Genomic DNA, 22,400 nt, shown 5'->3' with positions numbered 1-22,400 from the left:
GTATCTCTGTTATTTAAATACTTCCTTGCCTACAGTCGCTTTTGCGTTTTCTGTTTATATCTTCTTTTCTTTGGAATAAACGCAGAAGAAGCTCCCAAGAGGGGATCCATAGCAAACTGCTTGCACATTGAGAAACGTGTGGACATGAGAGTGTCCATGCGTACGTGCTTTCTTTCCATAAATTTTGTGCATGCCGTTTTATTCCCGTGCGTCTCCGATTGCGCACGAGGAAAAAGGCAGCGTGGGGGCTAACTTTCAGACGCACGCACACACACACACACCCACACACACACACACAGACACACATATACACATGAAAACTCATACGTCGACGTCAGAACTTTCTACTCAAGTGATTTTAACGTCCCATTCCGCTCCGTCGCTCTCAATTTCGTTGACGGTCTCGTCGAATGTTGCCATTTCAAATGCATTGTGGAATCTTTTGGGTTTCCATTCCAGTAATTGTAAATCGAACTTTCGTATTTTGTGAGGACTGTAATTATTGCAAATATATTTTGAAGACACTGATGCACTGTAAACTGTATGCCGATGAACAAACCAAACCTCGATCTTCTTGTTGGATTCGATATGAAACATTGTTGTCTCGAATTGCATGGCACCACTGACCAAAGTGTGTGTACACTCGGTGAGAGGTTAAATCCTCGGAGAGGAGTGTGATACGCGTAGTGAAATTAAAGATTGTAATAACATTAGTGTTGACACCATGGGAAATGCGTGGGCTTTATATGTATCAGATCCTCAGGGTACTCCTCAGCCAATGAAAGAGCCTTCATTTGATCCGTTGCTTGGTTTCCCTAATGGGAGAAAACAGAGAGGTAATAACGTATCGCTCAAGCTCCCATTGAATTGTAGTACTTTTAACAACAGTGATGACAACTGATGATGGGTTGTTTCAAATAGAATAAAAAATAAATGGAAATTATTTTCGTTTGGCATTGAACGCTAGTTAATTGTGTTGCTGTCTTATCTCATTCTGCGATGGATATATTACGTTGCAGTTTAGTCGTATGTAGTGGGAAATCCAGGTACTCCTGTTTGTGGCTGTGTAAAGGGAGGTATGGGCTCTCTAATTTTGGTATAAAATTATATATGGTTTTATGTTGACCGTAAAACAATTAATTATTTCAATGTTACTCCAAACCACGAAGGCAAAGGTAGTCAAGGTTTTCACCCTAAAAGTGTAGCGATAAGCGCTATTTTCAGAAGTTTTGATTGTATCAGACAGAGTCCTGTGTGAGATTTCACATTATAAGCATTGTAATACTCTACTTGAGTCATATGAAACTTTTGCTCCTGGTTGAAATTTGTCACTGGCCTTTAGCAGTTTTAACTATGACATTAACAAATTTAGTATTAGACAAGTGCGCCCATCCGTTAGATTATGTGGGAGGGGGCCAGGCCTGGGTGTATGGTTTTATTTTTAATATTTTGGGAGATGAATGGAGACTTGTTAAGTCATAAAATGTTAAAAACCTGTGTAATATAGACTTTTAGATAGATTTGTTGAAACAAAAACACTTGTTTACACTTTTCTTTTCGCTATGAGCTGGGTGGCCCCCATAGCTCATAGGTATGGGTGCCCTTGGTGTTAGAAATAAGTAGTCTTCCATAATTTCTAATGACTCTCCTTCGTTAAGAAAGAGGCACTGCTCTTATGTAACACAGTAAAATTTCTAGAGTGATACTAAATACCACTTCTATACCATTAATGAAATGATTAGTAGTGGTTGTAGGTTTCTACTTAGTTAACTGTTTAGAAACCATGTATTACAAGTATTCAGCAGGCACAAATTAAGTTAAAAGGCAAATGCAAAACATAGTTGTTACCATTACAATGGTATATAGTTTATTTAGTTAATTTATACTGATTTAAGTGGATGTGGTTAAGTTCCCTCTCAAGTTTTTCAGGTACTGAACAGTTAAAATACCAGTTTTTATGTTGGGGGGCAAGACCTTTGGCTAATCTAGACCTGTAGGAAACTTTTAGTCGCATATTGTAAGTTTCTTTAGAGATCCTATGTGAAGAGACAGCTTAATGAAATACAGTGAGTTATATGGAAGCTACTATTTAACTAAAGCAGATGTTACGGAAATACTGAATCTACAGGTACCACTAGTTAGTTTTGGCCCTTGTCATAAAATTGGTAATAATGAACTGCTCGCCAAAATACAGTACGTGTAGAATATGCACTGTAACAAAAATTATGACATAGCCTACCATTGATTGAGTTTGTCAACATGCAACAAAACTCACCTTCCTGTATAATCTGGATCTTGAACTAGGCTTCACATTTGAAAAAAAAAAAAAAAAAAAAAAAAATTTATAAAAAAATAATATTGTCAGTGTCTTTTCATATCTCTTTGTGTTCTTGTGACATCACATGCATCATTATTGCCCCAAGTCAAAGCCAACAACCAGTAGCACTCTGTCTGATAGACTCAACATTGCTATATTTAATGTTGTTTCTTAATATTGTTTTAGTGATGCTCGCCACTGAAGAAGAGATGATATCGGCCAAGATTCCACCAGAAAATCGTGATTACTGTGCTCATCTATTAATCAAGTACCAGGCTTGCAGAGCAGATGTTTGGCCATGGGCTTACAAATGTGCACATGAAAAGCATGCGTACATGACCTGTGAGTTTGAGGAGTAAGTATTTAACAAGTCCAGAACATATTTACTGTTCTTAAGTTTCTTACCTTTGCCGCAAATAATTTATATCAATATTAACAGCAGTGCCTCTAGTCAACATGTTTTCTTTTAACATTTCATGTAAAATGCAAAAATTTTTGATCTACTTTTTCATTTGTGAATGCCTTAGTTGTCATATTAGCAGTAGGTGATAATTAAAATACTGTTACAGTCATGCCATTTAAGCAAATAATGTGCTCCTTACTGTTAAATTTATAAAAGGATTCTCCTGCCATCAAAAAAAGGCAAGTTTTTGTCATTCACCTTACAATTAGGATAGTCATTAGAGAATTGTTAAGGTTTCATTTCAGTGTGTTTACAGTAATTTAAAACAAATGAATACTGTTAGTGCTTTGTTGCTGTAATAGCCAGCCTCAGTTTCATCATGTAACCTGTTAAGCACAGAAGAGATCTGTGCAGTCAGGATGTTACGTGTGATTATAACGTATTTGTTTCTTTGGTGGCACTCGACAGGATTTTACTGACCAAGTGCCAGATCACTGAACAAGCAGTGCTACAAATCCCTTACAGAAACTGTGACAGTTTAACAGTTCAGTGTAAGTTGTGCACTCTTGTGGGCATCTATTTCTGTTTTAGCTGAAATCATTCCTCACAACATCCCATGTCTTTACTTTCCTTTCAAAGTCTTCTTTAATTTGTTCATACCATCTCTTTCTTGGGCATCCAACTGCTGTGTGTGTGTGTGTGTGTGTGTGTGTGTGTGTGTGTGTGTGTGTGTGTTCTGGTAAATTCCTCTCCAAGTACTGTTGGGAAATTCAGTTAGGTTGCATTAATTTCACATGACATCAGTTCCACTTCTCCATGGGCAATTCAAGATATAGTTCTCTCCGTATGTGCTTTTATTACGTATGTGCTTTTATTATTTTGTTGTTGTCATTATACAAATTAGATTCTTTGGCACCTCTGTGGATGAAACAGCATTTTTCACTGCTATGTGGAACAGCTAGATTTTGTTTCTTGTAATGCCAATGATTTTACCTTGATAGAGCTGTATTTCAAACAACTGCATGAAGGCAACAGAGAGACTATTGTACAGCTGTTACACTTCAACCAGTGGCGCTACCATCTGCTCTACATTTGGAGATGGTGTCACCTTGCCTTCTTCGTCTGATATTTGAACTAACGTTGTCATTTTTCTGTCATGAAGTTGCACAATGCATGCTTGTTTTCTACAATGGAACAGTACTAGTTGGCCAGTTAGTTGATTCAGTGATTTCTGTTTAAAATTATTTCAGTCTTTGACCATTTGCGTGGCACAATTTAAGTAGCATCTATACTTAGCTGATATAAAATATACTTAACATTTTCCAAAATACTCGTCAGTTATGTCACATAAGCACTGCAACTGCTTGGAATTGGCAGTAGCAGTCTTATAACGAAAAATATGGAAAAAAGTAAACATCAGGTAATACTACAGAGTACACTCGTTCAACAACTCCTTTTGAACTTAATTGGATGTGTAGGCATAACTGTTAGTGTTTCGTTTCTCATCCTGTTTTAATATTTGGCTGGGTAAGGAGTGCTGAATTGTGAGATTTTCCCACGTTTTGTATTGGCTACTTTCGGAATTTAGTTCCCATATAAATTGGAAAGAAGTTTACCATGCTGCCAGTGAAAACTGATTCCTGGTGTGCTTTCTCATACTCATATATATGCCTGCACTAATTTTTGTCTTGATTCCTGTTCCTCTTTGCGTGCTGTTGCAACAAGGCAATGAATAATAGCCTACTTTAGCCATTATCATAGTACACAGCTAATGTAATAATTTAATTGGATAGATAAAAAGTCTACTCACCAAGCAGTGGCAGAACACACACATAAACGAAGGTTCTAAGTAGGCAAGCTTTTGAAGCCAGTGGCTCCTTCTTCAGGCAGAAGGGTTGAAGTGGAAGGAAAAGGGGTGGAGGAAAAGGACTGGAGACGTCTAGGAAAAGGGGTAGATTTCGGGAAAGTCACCCAGTGTGCTCTCTGCCGCCATTGGATAAGCAGCTGCCAGCAGCAAGTCGTATACTCTTGGCTCACTTATTTGTTACATAGTTTAATTCTTAATTTCTTTGCATGTTTTTGGTACTTGCATTGTTTAATTCGTAAATTTCGGGCGTATTATAGTATTTGAGAGTTGTAGCATCGCGTTTTAGTACCTGAATAGTGTAAAATCGCGTAGTCGCCTTCCGCCGCTGAGCAGTGTGTCAGCAGTGCGCAGGTAGCAGCATTACTGCATTTACTAGACAATCTTGTATTTTAATAACTGTTTAAATTTTGTGTTGAATTGTTTGTGCTCTCTGTAGATTAGTTCAGACGTTCTTTGCACAACAGTTTTTAGCATGGATAGGGACTGCAATTGCTGTGTTCGGATGCAGGCTGAGTTGGCATCCCTTCGCTCCCAGCTTCAGGCAGTGTTGGCTTCGGTCACACAGCTTGAGGCTGTTGCCAATGGGCATCACTGTGGGGGTCCAGATGGGGGTTTGTCGGGGACGGCCAGCTCGTCCCACGCATCCCCTGATCGGACTAAGACTGTGGCTGCCCGGGATACTGCCCACATTAAGGCTGGTCCCTCACCTGTGGTAGAGTTGAAGGTCATCTCGAGGTGTGGCAGGGGCGAAAGACATTCCGGAGGGCTGAACATAAGGCCTCTCCAGTTTGTTTGTCGAACCGGTTTCAGGCTCTGTCTCCAGCTGATACTGATCTTTGGCCAGACATGGCTGCTTGTCCTGTTCCAGAGGTTTCCCCTCAGTCTGCAAGATCCGGGCGGTCGCAGAGGGTGGGCTTACTGGTAGTTGGGAGCCCCGTCAGGCGCGTAATGGGGCCCCTTAGGGATATGGCAGCAAGAGAGGGGAAGAAAACCAATGTGCACTCCGTGTGCATACCGGGGGGAGTCATTCCAGATGTGGAAAGGGTCCTTCCGGATGCCATGAAGGGTACAGGGTGCACCCATCTGCAGGTGGTCGCTCATGTCGGCACCAATGATGTGTGTCGCTATGGATCGGAGGAAATCCTCTCTGGCTTCTGGCGGCTATCTGATTTGGTGAAGACTGCCAGTCTCGCTAGCGGGATGAAAGCAGAGCTCACCATCTGTATCATCGTCGACAGGTCTGACTGTGGACCTTTGGTACAGAGCTGAGTGGAGGGTCTGAATCAGAGGCTGAGACAGTTCTGCGACCGTGTGGGCTGCAGATTCCTCGACTTGTGCCATAGGGTGGTGGGGTTTCGGGTTCCGCTGGATAGGTCAGGAGTCCACTACACGCAGCAAGTGGCTACACGGGTAGCAGGGGTTGTGTGGCGTGGACTGGGTGGTTTTTTAGCTTAGATGGCCTCGGGCAAGTACAGAAAGGGCAACAGCCTCAAAGGGTGTGGGGCAAAGTCAGGACATGCGGGGACCAAGCAGCAATCGGTATTGTAATTGTAAACTGTTGAAGCTGCATTGGTGAAGTACCGGAACTTCAAGCGCTGATAGAAAGCACCGAAGCTGAAATCGTTATAGGTACAGAAAGCTGGCTGAAGCCAGAGATAAATTCTGCCGAAATTTTTACAAAGGCACAGACGGTGTTTAGAAAGGATAGATTGCATGCAACCGGTGGTGGCGTGTTTGTCGCTGTTAGTAGTAGTTTATCCTGTAGTGAAGTAGAAGTGGATAGTTCCTGTGAATTATTATGGGTGGAGGTTACACTCAACAACCGAGCTAGGTTAATAATCCCGACTCAGCAGCATTAGTGGCAGAACAACTGAGAGAAACTTTGGAATACATTTCACATAAATTTTCTCAGCATGTTATAGTCTTAGGTGGAGATTTCAATTTACCAGATATAGACTGGGACACTCAGATGTTTAGGACGGGTGGTAGGGACAGAGCATCGAGTGACATTATACTGAGTGCACTATCCGAAAATTACCTCGAGCAATTAAGCAGAGAACCGACTCGTGGAGATAACATCTTGGATCTACTGATAACAAACAGACCCGAACTTTTCAACTCTGTAAGTGCAGAACAGGGAATCAGTGATCATAAGGCCATTGCAGCATCCCTGAATATGGAAGTTAATAGGAATATAAAAAAAGGGAGGAAGGTTTATCTGTAATAGAAGGCAGATTTCAGACTACCTAACAGATCAAAACGAAAACTTCTGTTCCGACACTGACAATATTGAGTGTTTATGGAAAAAGTTCAAGGCAATTGTAAAACGCATTTTAGACAGGTACGTGCCGAGTAAAACTGTGAGGGACGGGAAAAACCAACCGTGGTTCAACAACAAAGTTAGGAAACTACTGCGAAAGCAAAGAGAGCTTCACTCCAAGTTTAAATTCAGCCAAAACCTCTCAGATAAACAGAAGCTAAACGATGTCAAAGTCGTGTAAGGAGGGCTATGCGTGAAGCGTTCAGTGAATTCGAAAGTAAAATTCTATGTTCCGACTTGACAGAAAATCCTAGAAAGTACTGGTCTTACGTTAAATCAGTAAGTGGCTCGAAACAGCATATCCAGACACTCTGGGATGATGATGGCATTGAAACAGAGGATGACACGCTTAAAGCTGAAATACTAAACACCTTTTTCCAAAGCTGTTTCACAGAGGAAGACCGTACTGCAGTTCCTTCTCTAAATCCTCGCACAAACGAAAAAATGGCTGACATCGAAATAAGTGTCCAAGGAATAGAAAAGCAACTGGAATCATTCAACAGAGGAAAGTTCACTGGACCTGACGGGATACCAGTTAGATTCTACACAGAGTACGCGAAAGAACTTGCCCCCTTCTAACAGCCGTGTACCGCAAGTCTCTAGAGGAACGGAAGGTTCCAAATGATTGGAAAAGGGCACAGGTAGTCCCAGTCTTCAAGAAGGGTCATCGAGCAGATTCGCAAAACTATAGAACTATATCTCTGACGTCAATCTGTTGTAGAATTTTAGAACATGTTTTTTGCTCGAGTATCATGTCGTTTTTGGAAACTCAAAATCTACTATGTAGGAATCAACATGGATTCCGGAAACAGCAATCGTGTGAGACCCAACTCGCTTTATTTGTTCATGAGACCCAGAAAATATTAGATACAGGCTCCCAGGTAGATGCTATTTTCCTTGACTTCCGGAAGGCGTTAGATACAGTTCTGCACTGTCGTCTGATAAACAAAGTAAGAGCCTACGGAATATCAGACCAGCTGTGTGGCTGGATTGAAGAGTTTTTAGCAAACAGAACACAGCATGTTGTTATCAATGGAGAGACGTCTACAGACGCTAAAGTAACCTCTGGCGTGCCACATGGGAGTGTTATGGGACCATTGCTTTTCACTATATATATATATATATATATATATATATATATATATATATATATATATATATATATATAGACACACACAGAGAAGTTGCAGCATTGGAAAATTGCAGCGAAATGCAGGAAGATCTGCAGCGGATAGGCACTTGGTGCAGGGAGTGGCAACTGACCCTAAACATAGACAAATGTAATGTATTGCGAATACATAGAAAGAAGGATCCTTTATTGTATGATTATATGATAGCGGAACAAACACTGGTAGCAGTTACTTCTGTAAAATATCTGGGAGTATGCGTGCGGGACGATGTGAAGTGGAATGATCATATAAAATTAATTGTTGGTAAGGCGGGTACCGGGTTGAGAATCATTGGGAGAGTCCTTAGAAAATGTAGTCCATCAACAAAGGAGGTGGCTTACAAAACACTCATTCGACCTATACTTGAGTATTGCTCATCAGTGTGGGATCCGTACCAGATCGGGTTGAAGGAGGAGATAGAGAAGATCCAAAGAAGAGTGGCATGTTTCGTCACAGGGTTATTTGGTAACCGTGATAGCATTACGGAGATGTTTAGCAAACTCAAGTGACAGACTCTGCAAGAGAGGTGCTCTGCGTCACGGTGTAGCTTGCTCGCCAGGTTTCGAGAGGGTGCGTTTCTGGATGAGGTATTGAATATATTGCTTCCCCCTACTTATACTTCCTGAGGAGATCACGAATGTAAAATTGGAGAGATTCGAGTGCGCACGGAGGCTTTCAGACAGTCATTCTTCCCGCGAACCATACGCGACTGGAACAGAAAAGGGAGGCAATGACAGTGGCACGTAAAGTGCCATCCGCCACACACCGTTGGGTGGCTTGCGGAGTATAGATGTAGATGTAGAACTGCAAGTCAGGGGAGACTTATTGCATGGGATTAGAAGGAAATTCTTTCTTTCTCATCCAGTGCGGTAAGTCTCCCCTGACCCGCAGTTCCCCAAAATCTACCCCTTTTCCTAGACCTCTCCAGTCCATTTCCTTCACCCTCTTGTTTCCACTTCAACCCTTCTGCCTGATGGGGGAGCCACGGCTCCGTAAGCTTGCCTAATTTTGACCTTCTTTATGTGTGTGTTCTGCCGCCACTTGGTGATTAGATTTTGTATCTATCCTATTAAACTGTTGTGTCAAAAATTGACAGCTGATATAATTACATAGATATTTTTAATAAAACTTTATACACAAACTCGCACATTCAAAAACTCTGTAGGCTCTTGATTGCTATGCACACATGTGGATTATACAGTGACCGACACACACATTCCAGTTGCTTTTTTTATCTAGGCCTGAGTTTCTTCTAGGGAAGACATCCATATTAGTTTCAATAAATCAATGAAAATTATAACTACAGAAATATGACAAAACTTTTGAAAAGTGTAGATAATTTAAGGTGGCATAGGTAATACACCATTACAAGCTAAAGTTTAATGTTTAATGCTATGCTCACGTAATCTTACATGTCACATGCCTTTATGTCAGTGGCCCACATGGCACAACAATTAAACATTGACCAGTATTTCAGTTTGGCCACCTCGGATAGTACAATAATTGAACTCTGACGAGCATTTTAGTTTGACAATAGTTATTAGGGACTATTCATGTTGTCAGCATTAATTCACAGTATAATATGCATGAATCCATGTTTGAGCTAAATAAACCAATGGCCACATAACCCTTTCAGGTACATAAGAAAATCAAAGGGCTAAATACTTAGTCATCCACCTCCGTGTTAATTGGAAGGTTTATAAACAAAATGTTATTATTTCAAATATTTTTGTTTGTACTTCTGGAAAAAATCTGGGACATATTTGTCACTGTGTCCCTTAAAGGACAGTTACGGAAAACAAGACGTATTGTATATCAAAGTAGTACAAAGGCTATGTATCTGTTGCCTGTTTGATGTGAAATTCCGCAAAACAGTTTCTGCTTTAATTAACGCATATATTAACATCACACTGCCACAGATATTCTAAGTGTGCTTTTTAATACGCTTTGAAGCACAATGAACACATCTTCTCACCTTCGATTTTATCGTTCAGTACTCTAAACTCTTTGAATTACAACACATTTCTGATCTTCTTGAGTTCTTCATGGCTAATGATAAATTCCTTTATTGGCTTGAGTAGTTACTGATTAGACTTCTTGGAATATATCATCTGAACTCTAGAGATGATAATGTTGGTTTGTCCTGCTTCTGCTGTCAATGTTGTATATATTATATATGTATTGTTCACACCAATGTCAAGAAGGTCAAAGAAAATTCTCAGGTAACATAATTTTTGCCTTCCTGTCAATCTCATGAGTCGCTTTCTTCTGATCCATGAGGTACACCCCTCCCATCAACTTGTTGTACTTCATCACAAAGGGACACTGAACACTGACCTTCTCAGAAGAACCAGACTCACACCCCTTCACAGTTGTATTTGGTATTGGGGTAATAAAATTAGTCAGTAGATAAATTGGTTTGGTATCCAGCCAGTTGAGGATTGTCAGTATGTTGCTAATAAGATTGTGTGCATCACTGATTTTCATTTCTTTGTCTGGAGGGAAGGACATAAGGATGTTTTTGCAGTTGGTGTGTACTGTTCCTCATTATCTAATATCTTATAAAGGAAGGTAATGCTGCAGAACAGGAGAGTTAAAAAATTATCTATGTAAATTCCACATCCTGGTCTGGATATAGATTTTTGCCAGTTGTAGAACTACTGACTCACCGAGACCTACTTCAGGACATGAGTTCTTCCTGCCAGTTTTTAAATCAAATAGATGACCTATGTCTGGATGACACCTCTGCCACATTTTGAAACCCTATTTGATATACTATCATATAATATGCCCTTTGAACCTGAACACATGCTAATCAACAGATTGAGCCCTAGTTGCTCTAAGAAATTCCTGAAAGGTTTTTTCAAATGATCAATTACAGCTTTTACTTTGTATGAAGGATCATCCTTTATTGATTGCTCTTCATTGTTGGAAAAATGTAAATTCTTTTGAATGTCTTCATATCAGTGTTGTCATAATCTGAGTTAGATAAGGAACATCTAAATCAGGCTCAGTTGGCAGTAGGTTCTAACTGTATGTAAAATATATGGTATCTCATTATTAGGTTCATGCCTGCCAAAAAATGCCTTCATTTCATCTTGATTTGTGCTGAAAGCATTGCCAGTTTGTTCTGCATATTGAATATATTGAGGAATTAGCATATCTTGCAACATGGCTTTCAGGCCCATTATTGAAGAGAAAGGTCAAATTGGTTTGGTATCGCACAGTTCTCACTGATATTAAACAAAAGCACTTTCCCAAATTCATCATTCACATTATCACCGAAATGTGTTTTTCAGCATAACATGCTCACTTCCATTTTCAATCTCTCTTAGAAAATTTTCAATCCCCTTCATCTAGTAACAGGGTCATTCTGTGCCAAGTGGTCTAGAGGCTACCACATGACCCTCATGGATTTTGATGAAATTTTGTATGAACATTCACACATGTTCTCAATGAACACTGGTAAAGTTTCAGTTTCAGAAATTCAATACTTTCGGAGATACAGTCTCTTGTTCAAGACCATAGCACAGCTTTCTATAGTGCGTCCTTGAATTTTCAGCAACTTTGAGATGAGATATCTCTGTAAGTATTTGCATGAAAGAAACAAAACTTAGCCATCTTATACAACTTTTAGAGCTCTTTAAAGTAAAATATTAATAAAAGGATTTCTGAGCAATTTTCATATAGATAATTTGAAGCAAAGTTGGGCAAAAAAATACCTGTTTAAAAAAAATGCGAACTTCAGTTTTTTATATCTCCAAAAGTAATTGTGGGATGTACATGAAACTTTGCACATCATAACTCACCAACACAAGGTCTTAGAATATAAAATTTTATTCTCCTATTGCTTTCCATTATTTCACAAATCTAGGGTACAGTTGACGATTTTTCAGAAAGTGCTAAAAATGGGTATTTTTAGTAAAATTTTTCAAAAAAGTGTTTTCTCCAAACTCTTCTAAACTATGGTCATTAGAAAGAGCATATTCTAAACTATCTAGAAAAGTGGATTTGGTTTTGCAATGCAAGCATATAAGGCCCTAAAAAGTAGCATCATCAAAGAGGTGCACTGGAAGTTTGAACACGTTTTTCTGGCACTCAAATTATACCTGAAATTGTTTATTTTGCCTTATACATGTTTATTAATGTCTGGGATAAGTGAAATAAGAAGTCCTGATGAATAGGACCTAGCTTAAGTCCGAATAGCAAACAATGTTAATTTCAACCCCCCCCCCCCCCCCCCTCTCTCTCTCTCTCTCTCTCTCTCTCTCTCTCTCTCTCTCTCTCTCTCTCTCTCTCTCTCTCTGCGCGCGCACACAGAATTATTATTAGGAATGAATGTAAATCGTAAAATTTATTTGCATAATCATCTAATTATTAGTTGCCTGTTTAATGAACAACACCAGCTTACTGACGAAAAAGAAGTGTATAAATGAGTTGCTATGGTCCATGGTGGCTTAACCACTGCTAGTTTCATTTCACCTGAGAAAACCAGCATTCCCATTGCCATAGGGGCCATGCCCAATAGCTTAGCGATAGTCACAGGTGGATTTCTTTACCACAGGATCCCAAGCCTGATAAGGGTTTCTTTACACAGGTTCCTAAGCCTGATAGTAAAATTATTTAAGTGCCCTGTGTAAAATTAGAAGACACTCCTGGAATAACTGCAATAATGTGGTGTTCCGGAACCCAGCACTTGTCACCTCTTGGTGGCCAATAAAATGAATTTGCTGGACCATTTGGGTGCATAAGTTTATTAATGCATCCCTTTGCTCTGTGGAGGTCTCACAGATATTCCGAAATGACTACACATTTTCATAGATGCATGCAACATATTGTCCTGGTTGGAGAGCAGACATTAATATGCCTCCTTCATTAATTATGCCTCCTTCACTTATTAAGTGCAGTTATTTTCCAAACATATGGTCCAAAGTAAAAGAGCATCTTACCCGAATATTGTTTCAAGCCTTGAAGGCAAGGCAGAGATCATAAAACACACAAAATAAGTGAATGAATATGTACGAGGGTTGGAACTTAAATAGTGGCAACTATTTATTCACAACAGATACAAAAGAGTTAAATGTTTGTACCTGTTACTATCCTTCAAAGTAGTCACCAGCGTTGTGTAGAACCTGTTGCCAGAAATGTGGAAGGCGTCATATACCATTAGCAGAGCTTGTTCTGATGGTGTGAATGGAGCGTCTACCGCTCAAATCTGGAAAAGTTCTGAAGCGATTGCCACAAAGTGGTTCCTTCATCTTCAGAATCAAATCAAAGTCGCAAGGACTTAACGTCCGGGGAGTATGGTGGATGGTACAGTACTTCCCAGTCCCATCGACTGAACAGAGCAGCCACAGCTTGCGCTATATGCGCCCACGCATTGTCATGCAAAATGATGGGTGGGTCGTGCAGAAAATGTTGCCACTTCTTTCACAAAGCTGGTCACAGGTGATGCTCCAAAAACAAACAGTCCTTGTGACTTTGATTTGATTCCGAAGATGAAAGAACCACTTTGTGGCATTCGCTTCAGAACTGTTCCATAGATTCGAGAGGCAGTAGACCGCTCCATTCACACCATCATCAGAACAGGTTCTGCTAGCAGTATACTACGCCTTCCACATTGCTGGCAACGGGTTCTGCTCAACGCTGGTGACTACTTTGAAGGACAGTAACAGGTGCAAACATGTAACTCTTTTGTATCAGTTGTGAATAAATAGTTGCAGGTATTAAGTTCCAACCCTCGTATGTACACTTGAAGCAGGAATCACCAACAATATACAACAATTGGTGGCAGTTATAGTAAGTTTTGCCCAGAAAAAGCTATGAAATTAAAGAAAACACTTATCTTTTCTTTAAGTAGAGCACCTGCGGCACATCTACTGTCATTATGATCCAATTATTGAGGAGATTTATGAATAGGCCAAATTTGTCCCAAGGGTTAATTCTGATATCTCGTAATTTTGCAAAAAAAGTGATGTACTTCATCTTTCTTGAAACTGTTGTTGTGTTCATGTATAAAAAATATATTAATTTTGGAATCTTTTAAAAACAAATTTGATAGACAGGACAGTTCTGCCTGTAAGAGGAATATGCTTGCTGGGATGGCGTTCGGAGAATGAATTGAATGGTGATGTAGTGTAAGGTGCCAGATATCTCGTGCTAAAGTAGTTAACACTTTTGCACTTTCATAAAGGAGAGGATCCTCGGAAATTGTACATCATCAAATCTATGTAATCCATTAAACTGTCAGTGCTAGCAGAGTGTATGTAGTGTCCAAAGGCATGCTTGAGATCTTTGGGTCAGTGTTAGTTGTGTGATGATTTTCTTTTATTTATTTATTTATTTTTCTAGCAAGAAATGCATCAGTATATATGACTAAAATTATAGACGAAAGACTGCTGACTTCGTTTCGCATTAAATTTATTGAAAATTAAATGCTGCTTTGGCAAAGTGTGTATATAATGTTCATTGTACACGAATAAGAAATTATGTATATATGCAGACTGAAGTAACAAACAAAATTTGTACTAAGGCTGGATTCAAACCCGGGTCTACTGCTCATTAGACGGATGCGCTAACCACTACACCACCCTGACGCAGTGGCTTTGCACAAGTGCGCAGATCACCCTTGCATGCCTCCCTCCTCAATCCAAATTTTCCTTCATGCCTCAGTCCACTTGGTATTCCCCTGAATTCAACCAGAATTCCATAGGCTTTCTAACTACATTGGAATAGCACCTCAGCATTGAATGAAATGGGGGAATCCTGCCTGAAACCCAGGTGTAGGTGCTTAATAAGTTGAAACTATGTGGTTCCAGAGATTTTTGAAGTGAGGCGAGGTGTGATTGGGAGTTTGGATTGAGGAGAGAGGCATGGTAGGGTAAGTCCGTGTAGTTGCGTTAAGTCACTGTGCCCAGGTGGCGTACTGGTTAGCGCATCCGCCTTGTGAACAGGACACATGGGTTCAAATCCTGGCATGAATACAAATTTCTATTTGTTGCTTCAGTCTGCAGATTATACATCATAGATGTTTGAGATGAGCAGTGTCCATTTCACAAATGGTAAGTAAATTAATCTCATCCACAATCTCTTAAATGAAAGCCTAGCAGGATGAATGGCTTTAGGATGAGGCACCTTGAACCAATTACCATTCAGTCGTTTCTTGTCCCCTTCCCTGACCCCACACCTCCCACTGGACAAACTTTTTTTTTCCAGCTTTGATTGTCCACTTCTGAGTAAACATAATCTGTGAAGTTCTCCCAAAGTTGTTATTTCCTTGTCTTGTTCATTATACAGCAGCAGCTTTTGTGTGATAACATGTTTATGCATCTAGTCAGCATCATGTTTATTTTGTGCCTCATGGTGCTTTCTGTGTGAGTTCTACCCACACAATGAAGATACATAACCTGCCCCAGGATTAACTCTCCCTTAGTTCAGTATCTCTATCTTGGGCACAGCACTGGAGCAAGTTGACAATTTTTCATATCTTGGAAGCTTCCTGTCTAAATGGTGCCAGGGTGTTGCTAAGTGAATTTTAGCTGCAAATGCAGAATTCAGATGGCTAATGCACTGTACTCATGAACAAACAGCTAAAACTGCATACCAAATTCGGACCCCATATGGCTGTAAAACATGGTCATTATGGCCATGATATCCAAACACTTCAGTGCTTCCACCAGCAAAAAAATTAGATACATCTGGAATATTAAGTGGGAAAACCATGTGACCAACACTGTGGTTCTCGAGAAAGTGTGTTTAAACAGCATTGGGGAACCATCATTGCTCATGAGATGGTTAGACCATATTCATCACATGAATGATACAAGGCTTCCTTGCCCAATCCTTTATTGGGAATCCATCTGTGGCAGTAGACCTCATGGAGCACCTCTTAAGTGCCTGAAAGACCAGCTAAAATACACCATGAAGATGACTGTTATAAAAATACAAATGTGGGAAGAATGTGCTGTCTGTCAACTTGTTTGAAGAAGACTGCCACAGACATCAAGAGGCCAAGTGACAGGCAAGAAAGATCCATCAATTACAACCCGTCCACCTCCAAACATTCATCAGAAATACATTCATGAGCTGGGTTGAAATGCTCATTCTGTGCAGGAAGTAGTTTAGCGTACTCTAAATTGAGTGTCAGCCAATGACAGACTCAGCAGTATGTCCCTCCTGCCATCATTTGCACACCGTTGGTTCAGCTTTCACATTTTGTTTGCACACTGTTAAGTTTTCCTTCAGTATTGTACTGCTTACCAATAAATTTAATTTTGTTAACAGGAAGCAATACATTAGTTTATTTGCAATGCGATCATGCCTAGTCATGTGACTAGAGTTGCCACCTATCTCATTTTTTATGGGATGTCCCCTATTTTAAGGCACAAATTTCTCTCATTTTTGTTTGTTTTGTCTTGTAAAATTAGATGAACTCAAAATTTGTATGTTGTTGTTGTTGTTGTTGTTGTTGTTGTGGTCTTCAGTCCTGAGACTGGTTTGATGCAGCTCTCCACGCTACCCTATCCTGTGCAAGCTTCTTCATCTCCCAGTACATACTGCAGCCTACATCCCTGTGAATCTGCTTAGTGTATTCATCCCTTGGTCTCCCTCTAAGATTTTTACCCTCCACCCTGCCCTCAAATACTAAATTGGTGATACCTTGATGCCTCAGAACATGTCCTAGCAACCGATCCCTTCTTCTAGTCAAGTTGTGCCACAAACTCCTCTTCTCCCCAATCCTATTCAGTACCTCCTCATTAGCTATGTGATCTAACCCATCTAATCTTCACCACATATCAAAAACTTCTTGTCCAAACTATGTATCGTCCATGTTTCACTTCCATACATGGCTACACTCAATACATATACTTTCAGAAACGACTCCCTGACACTTAAATCTAACCTCGATGTTAACAAATTTCTCTTCTTCAGAAACGCTTTCCTTGCCATTGACAGTCTACATTTTATATCCTCTCTACTTTGACCACCATCAGTTATTTTGCTCCCCAAATAGCAAAACTCCTTTACTACTTTAAGTGTCTCATTTCCTAATCTAATTCCCTCAGCATCACTCGACTTAATTCGACTACATTCTATTATCCTCATTTTGCGTTTGTTGATGTTCATCTTATATCCTCCTTTCAAGACACTGTCCGTTCCGTTCAACTGCTCTTCCAAGTCCTTTGCTGTCTCTGACAGAATTACAATGTCATCAGCGAACCTCAAAGTTTTTATTTCTTCTTCATGGATTTTAATGCCTACTCCGAATTTTTCTTTTGTTTCCTTTACTGCTTGCTCAATATACAGATTGAACAACATTGGGGAGAGGCTACAACCCTGTCTCACTCCCTTCCCAACCACTGCTTCCATTCATCTCCCTCGATTCTTATAACTGCCATCTGGTTTCTGTACAAATTGTAAATAGTCTTTCGCTCCCTGTATTTTACCCCTGCCACCTTCAGAATTTGAAAGAGAGTATTCCAGTCAACACTGTCAAAAGCTTTCTCTAAGTCTACAAATGCTAGAAACGTAGGTTTGCCTTTCCTTAATCTTTCTTCTAAGATAAGTCGTAGGGTCAGTATTGCCTCACGTGTTCCCATATTTCTACGGAATCCAAACTGATCTTCCCCAAGGTCGGCTTCCACCAGTTTTTCCATTCGTCTGTAAAGAATTCGCGTTAGTATTTTGCAGCCGTGACTTATTAAACTGATAGTTCGTAATTTTCACATCTGTCAACGCCTGCTTTCTTTGGATTGGAATTATTATATTCTTCTTGAAGTCTGAGGGTATTTCGCCTGTCTCATACATTTTGCTCACTAGATAGTAGAGTTTTGTCAGGACTGGCTCTCCCAAGGCCGTCAGTAGTTCTAATGGAATGTTGTCTACTCCCGGGGCCTTTTTTCGACTCTGGTCTTTCAGAGCTCTGTCAAACTCTTCACGCAGTATCGTATCTCCCATTTCATCTTCATCTACATCCTCTTCCATTTCCATAATATTGTCCTCAAGTACATTGCACTTGTATAGACCATCTATATACTCCTTCCACCTTTCTGCTTTCCCTTCTTTGCTTAGAACTGGGTTTCCATCTGAGCTCTTGATATTCTTACAAGTGGTTCTCTTTTCTCCAAAGGTCTCTTTAATGTTCCTGTAGGCAGTATCTATTTTATCCCTGGTGAGATAAGCCTCTACATCCTTACATTTATCCTCTAGCCATCCCCGCTTAGCCATTTTGCGCTTCCTGTCGATTCATTTTTGAGACGTTTGTATTCCTTTTTGCCTGCTTCATTTACTGCATTTTTATATTTTCTCTTTTCATCAATTAACTACAATATTTCTTCTGTTACCCAAGGATTTCTACTAGCCCTCGTCTTTTTACCTACTTGATCCTCTGCTGCCTTCACTACTTCATCCCTCAAAGCTACCCATTCTTCTTCTACTGTATTTCTTTCCCCCATTCCTGTCAATTGTTCCCTTATGCTCTCCCTGAAACTCTGTACAACCTCTGGTTTAGTCAGTTTATCCAGGTCCCATCTCCTTAAATTCCCACCTTTTTGCAGTTTCTTCAGTTTTAATCTACAGTTCATAACCAATAGATTGTGGTCAGTCCACATCTGCCCCTGGAAATGTCTTACAATTTAAAACCTGGTTCCTAAATCTCTGTTTTACCATTATATAATCTATCTGATACATTTTAGTATCTCCAGGCTTCTTCCATGTATACAACCTTCTTTTATGATTCTTGAACCAAGTGTTAGCTATGATTAAGCTGTAATCTGTGCAAAATTCTATCAGGCGGCTTCCTCTTTCATTTCTTACCCCCAATCCATATTCACCTACTACGTTTCCTTCTCTCCCTATTCCTACTAATGAATTCCAGTCACCCATGACTATTAAATTTTCGTGTCCCTTCACTATCTGAATAATTTCTTTTATTTCATCATACATTTCTTCAATTTCTTCGTCATCTGCAGAGCTAGTGGGCAAATAGACTTGTACTACTGTCATAGGTGTGGGCTTCGTGTCTTATCTTGGCCACAACAATGTGTTCGCTGTGCTGTTTGTAGTAGCTTACCCGCATTCCTATTGTTTTATTCAGTATTAAACCTACTCCTGCATTACCCCTATTTGATTTTGTATTTATAACCCTGTATTCACCTGACCAAAAGTCTTGTTCCTCCTGCCACTGAACTTCACTAATTCCCACTATATCTTACTTTGACCTATCCATTTCCCTTTTTAAATTTTCTAACCTACCTGCTCGATTAAGGGATCTGACATTCCACACTCCGATCCGTAGAACGCCAGTTTTCTTTCTCCTGATAATGGCCTCCTCCTGAGTAGTCCCCGCCCGGAGATCCGAATGGGGGACTATTTTACCTCCGGAATATTTTACCCAAGAGGATGCCATCATCAGTTAACCATACAGTAAAGCTGCATGCCCTGTAAAATTATGGCTGTAGTTTCCCCTTGCTTTCAGCCGTTTGCAGTACCAGCACAGCAAGGCTGTTTTGGTTAGTGTTACAAGGCCAGATCAGTCAATCATCCAGACTGTTGCCCCTGCAACTACTGAAAAGGCTGCTGCCCCTCTTCAGGAACCACACGTTTGTCTGGCCTCTCAACAGATACCCCTCCGTTGTGGTTGCACCTACAGTACGGCTATCTGTATTGCTGAGGCACGCAAGCCTCCCCACCAACGGCAAGGTCCATGGATCTTGGGGGGGAATTTGATATGGGATAAATAACATCAAAATTGAATGTTGTGGAAGTAACAATATAATAACTTTAGCATCTGATTTGTAGAGGAAGTCGTGGTCATTTTTAGCTGAACCTGTGGATGCTGGACATGTAGTTAGCATATCATCACCTGACCATCACTGAAAGAGTTTGACTGTTGCTTCCAGTATTATCCCAATTCTTTTCTGGTTGGTACAAGTGTGTCTCATAATCCAGGAAAATGAGCACATTGATGGCAGCCAGTAAGGCCTACACGGGATAGAACTGATCAACATGCCATTGTCTTGTGGGCTGGAAACTGGCATAAATGTGGAAGGTCATGTGCACATGGAATATGGAACAGCTGAAAGGGAGATGAAAGAAGTTACAGTTAGTAAAAGCAATGTTCATGTATAGTGTTCCTCCTTCCAGTAACTGTTCAGGGCTGAAGTAACTTCAGTGCACCTCCATATTGTTTTTTGATGCAGGATTTATTGCAACTGGGGGGGACACACCACTTTGTAATATTGCCATTGTACATATTATAGAAGGCTGCAATGTTATTGTAAATTGAAATATAACTGTGCCCTATTAGGTGACAACTAAACAGGGGTCATAAAGTAAGCTAGAACTATGGCAAAACTGTTAGGATTGACACTTTAATGTTGTATAGAATAACTGATTGCCTATTTTTTGTTTAATCATCATCCAGACACACAATTCTATCTTTTTCATGAATGATCATCTTCCTGTAATGCTTCTAAAAATTTTGTGCCCAGACAACCAACCATTTATTTCATTATTTGAAATGTTACTGGAATGTATTGTTTGAGATTTCACTGCTAGAAAATAACTGTCCTTCAAAGAAAGTAAATGAGGTGAATTTTTGAGCAATTTCACAAATAATTGGTTTTTGTATGTAAATGCCTGAAATATTCTGGCAGGCAGAGAAGTGTATCACTATCAGAGCAATACCAGCATGTTTCTTTCCTGCATGCTTTGCCAGTAGATTGTTGCATCTTCTTTAAAAAGGTTTTGCTGTCCTGTTTTGGATGCTGTTTCATCTCAGTAGCAGAAATTTAACAGGAAGCGGTAGTTCTATACATCTGTTACCAATAGTCATACAAGGAACGATTCTTCAGCCAGTGTTGTGCCTTTCTGGAAGAGTCCACCCATTTCTTCAGATTGTTCCTGCTCTGATATTTCTCATTCCAACCCAGTCCTTCATCTAGTTTCCAAAATTTCTTACTCAACAGACGTGACATACTTGTAACAGAAATACAGAAAAGAGGCAAAAGTGGCTTGTGCACCATGAAACATTTCAGCCTGAGCTATACTAGAGTGCAGTCATTTGAAGGCAGTGTTGTTTACAGAATTACACTTTGGCTTGGTTGCCAAAATGTTGAAGATATGTATTGGAGATTTTTTATGATTATAAGGGAAGTGTTCAAGATACCGATTTTTATGTACTGCTTAGTGCTGTTTTAATGACTATAATAGTTTCAACCACAATTATCTCATATTTAAATGTTAGGCCTGGGGGGTGGAGTAATGCCCAGGGACAAGCAGTTTTCAAGAAATGAATTGTGTATTTATGAATTTGTATATAACACTTTATTTACAATTCATCTGTCAATGTGGTTACTGAAAACTATACTGCAAATTGCTAAAACATAAATATTGTTATTATAATCAGCGTAAAAGTGCTATATTCTGTAGACAATTTATCATTCAACCACAATGGTTGTTTCATTATTACCTTAGATAGTAGGTTCTTTCTTAAAACATTATCTTTTAAATCTGCGATGAATGAAGAGATTTTATACTCGTAAGTCAGATACAGCACAGTATTTCAGTAATGTAAGTGGATAAGAGTGTAAAATTCACATTGCATGGAGCCTGATATATTTGTCGCATTCCTGGCATGATGCTTAATGTGGCTGAAAGAATGAGATGCTCTTTTACTATAGGTCACAAGTTTATAAATTTGGGAAGTTATTGTGACAATGACTTGTTTCTAACCTGTATAATTCAGTTTCGACTGCAAATTGCGCAGTTCCATTAATTCTTCCTTTATGAAGATTAGTGTTAATGCAGCTGCTGAAATAACTTTCATAGAAAAAAATTATTTATTGCATGTTATGAGTATTACAGTATTCATTGTTTTGCTTTTTAGCTATGTTCTTCGCATGAAAGAGTATGAGCGAGAGAGGCGACTGCTGCAACGACAGAAGCGCATTGCTGCCAAGTCCCACAAAGAGGAATTGGAGGAATGAAGTTATTCATAGTTTGGTGTCTCAAACGAGTCGTAATTGTATTTTGTTGCATATGTGTATATAAAACTTGTTTACTTTAAAAGAAAGTGTGTTTTAAATTTTCATTCTTCATAGATATAATTGAAAACTATAACAAAAGTAATTAACTTATAACTCTAATAACCTACCATTATGGTTGCACATTTTTTGTATAAAATTTAGTTTGTTACACTACGGGCAGACTCCATGTTGCCCATGTGCTACACACAGCCAATGGGAGACATTTCAGCTGGTAAAAGATTCCTGCCTCATTGAGCAGAAATTTAAATATTTAGCATAATTGTGTCATACAAAGGT

At 39.6% G+C, this 22,400-nt stretch overlaps 1 protein-coding gene across 1 annotated transcript; it reads left to right on the top strand.

Moving 5' to 3' along the window:
• Nucleotides 1-619: 619 nt before the first annotated feature.
• Nucleotides 620-22,150, top strand: LOC126175614 (NADH dehydrogenase [ubiquinone] 1 beta subcomplex subunit 7). Its single transcript, XM_049922497.1, has 3 exons — nucleotides 620-836; nucleotides 2,504-2,672; nucleotides 21,965-22,150. Exons 1-3 carry the CDS (start codon nucleotides 725-727, stop codon nucleotides 22,062-22,064), a joined length of 381 nt encoding a protein of 126 aa, XP_049778454.1. The 5' UTR covers nucleotides 620-724; the 3' UTR covers nucleotides 22,065-22,150.
• The last annotated feature ends 250 nt before the right edge of the window (nucleotides 22,151-22,400 follow it).

Source organism: Schistocerca cancellata, chromosome 3 (assembly GCF_023864275.1).
Source record: "Schistocerca cancellata isolate TAMUIC-IGC-003103 chromosome 3, iqSchCanc2.1, whole genome shotgun sequence".
NCBI classification, from domain to species: Eukaryota; Metazoa; Arthropoda; class Insecta; order Orthoptera; family Acrididae; genus Schistocerca; species Schistocerca cancellata.
Note: the sequence above shows the minus strand (reverse complement) of the source record. Positions and strands in the feature narration are given on the sequence as shown.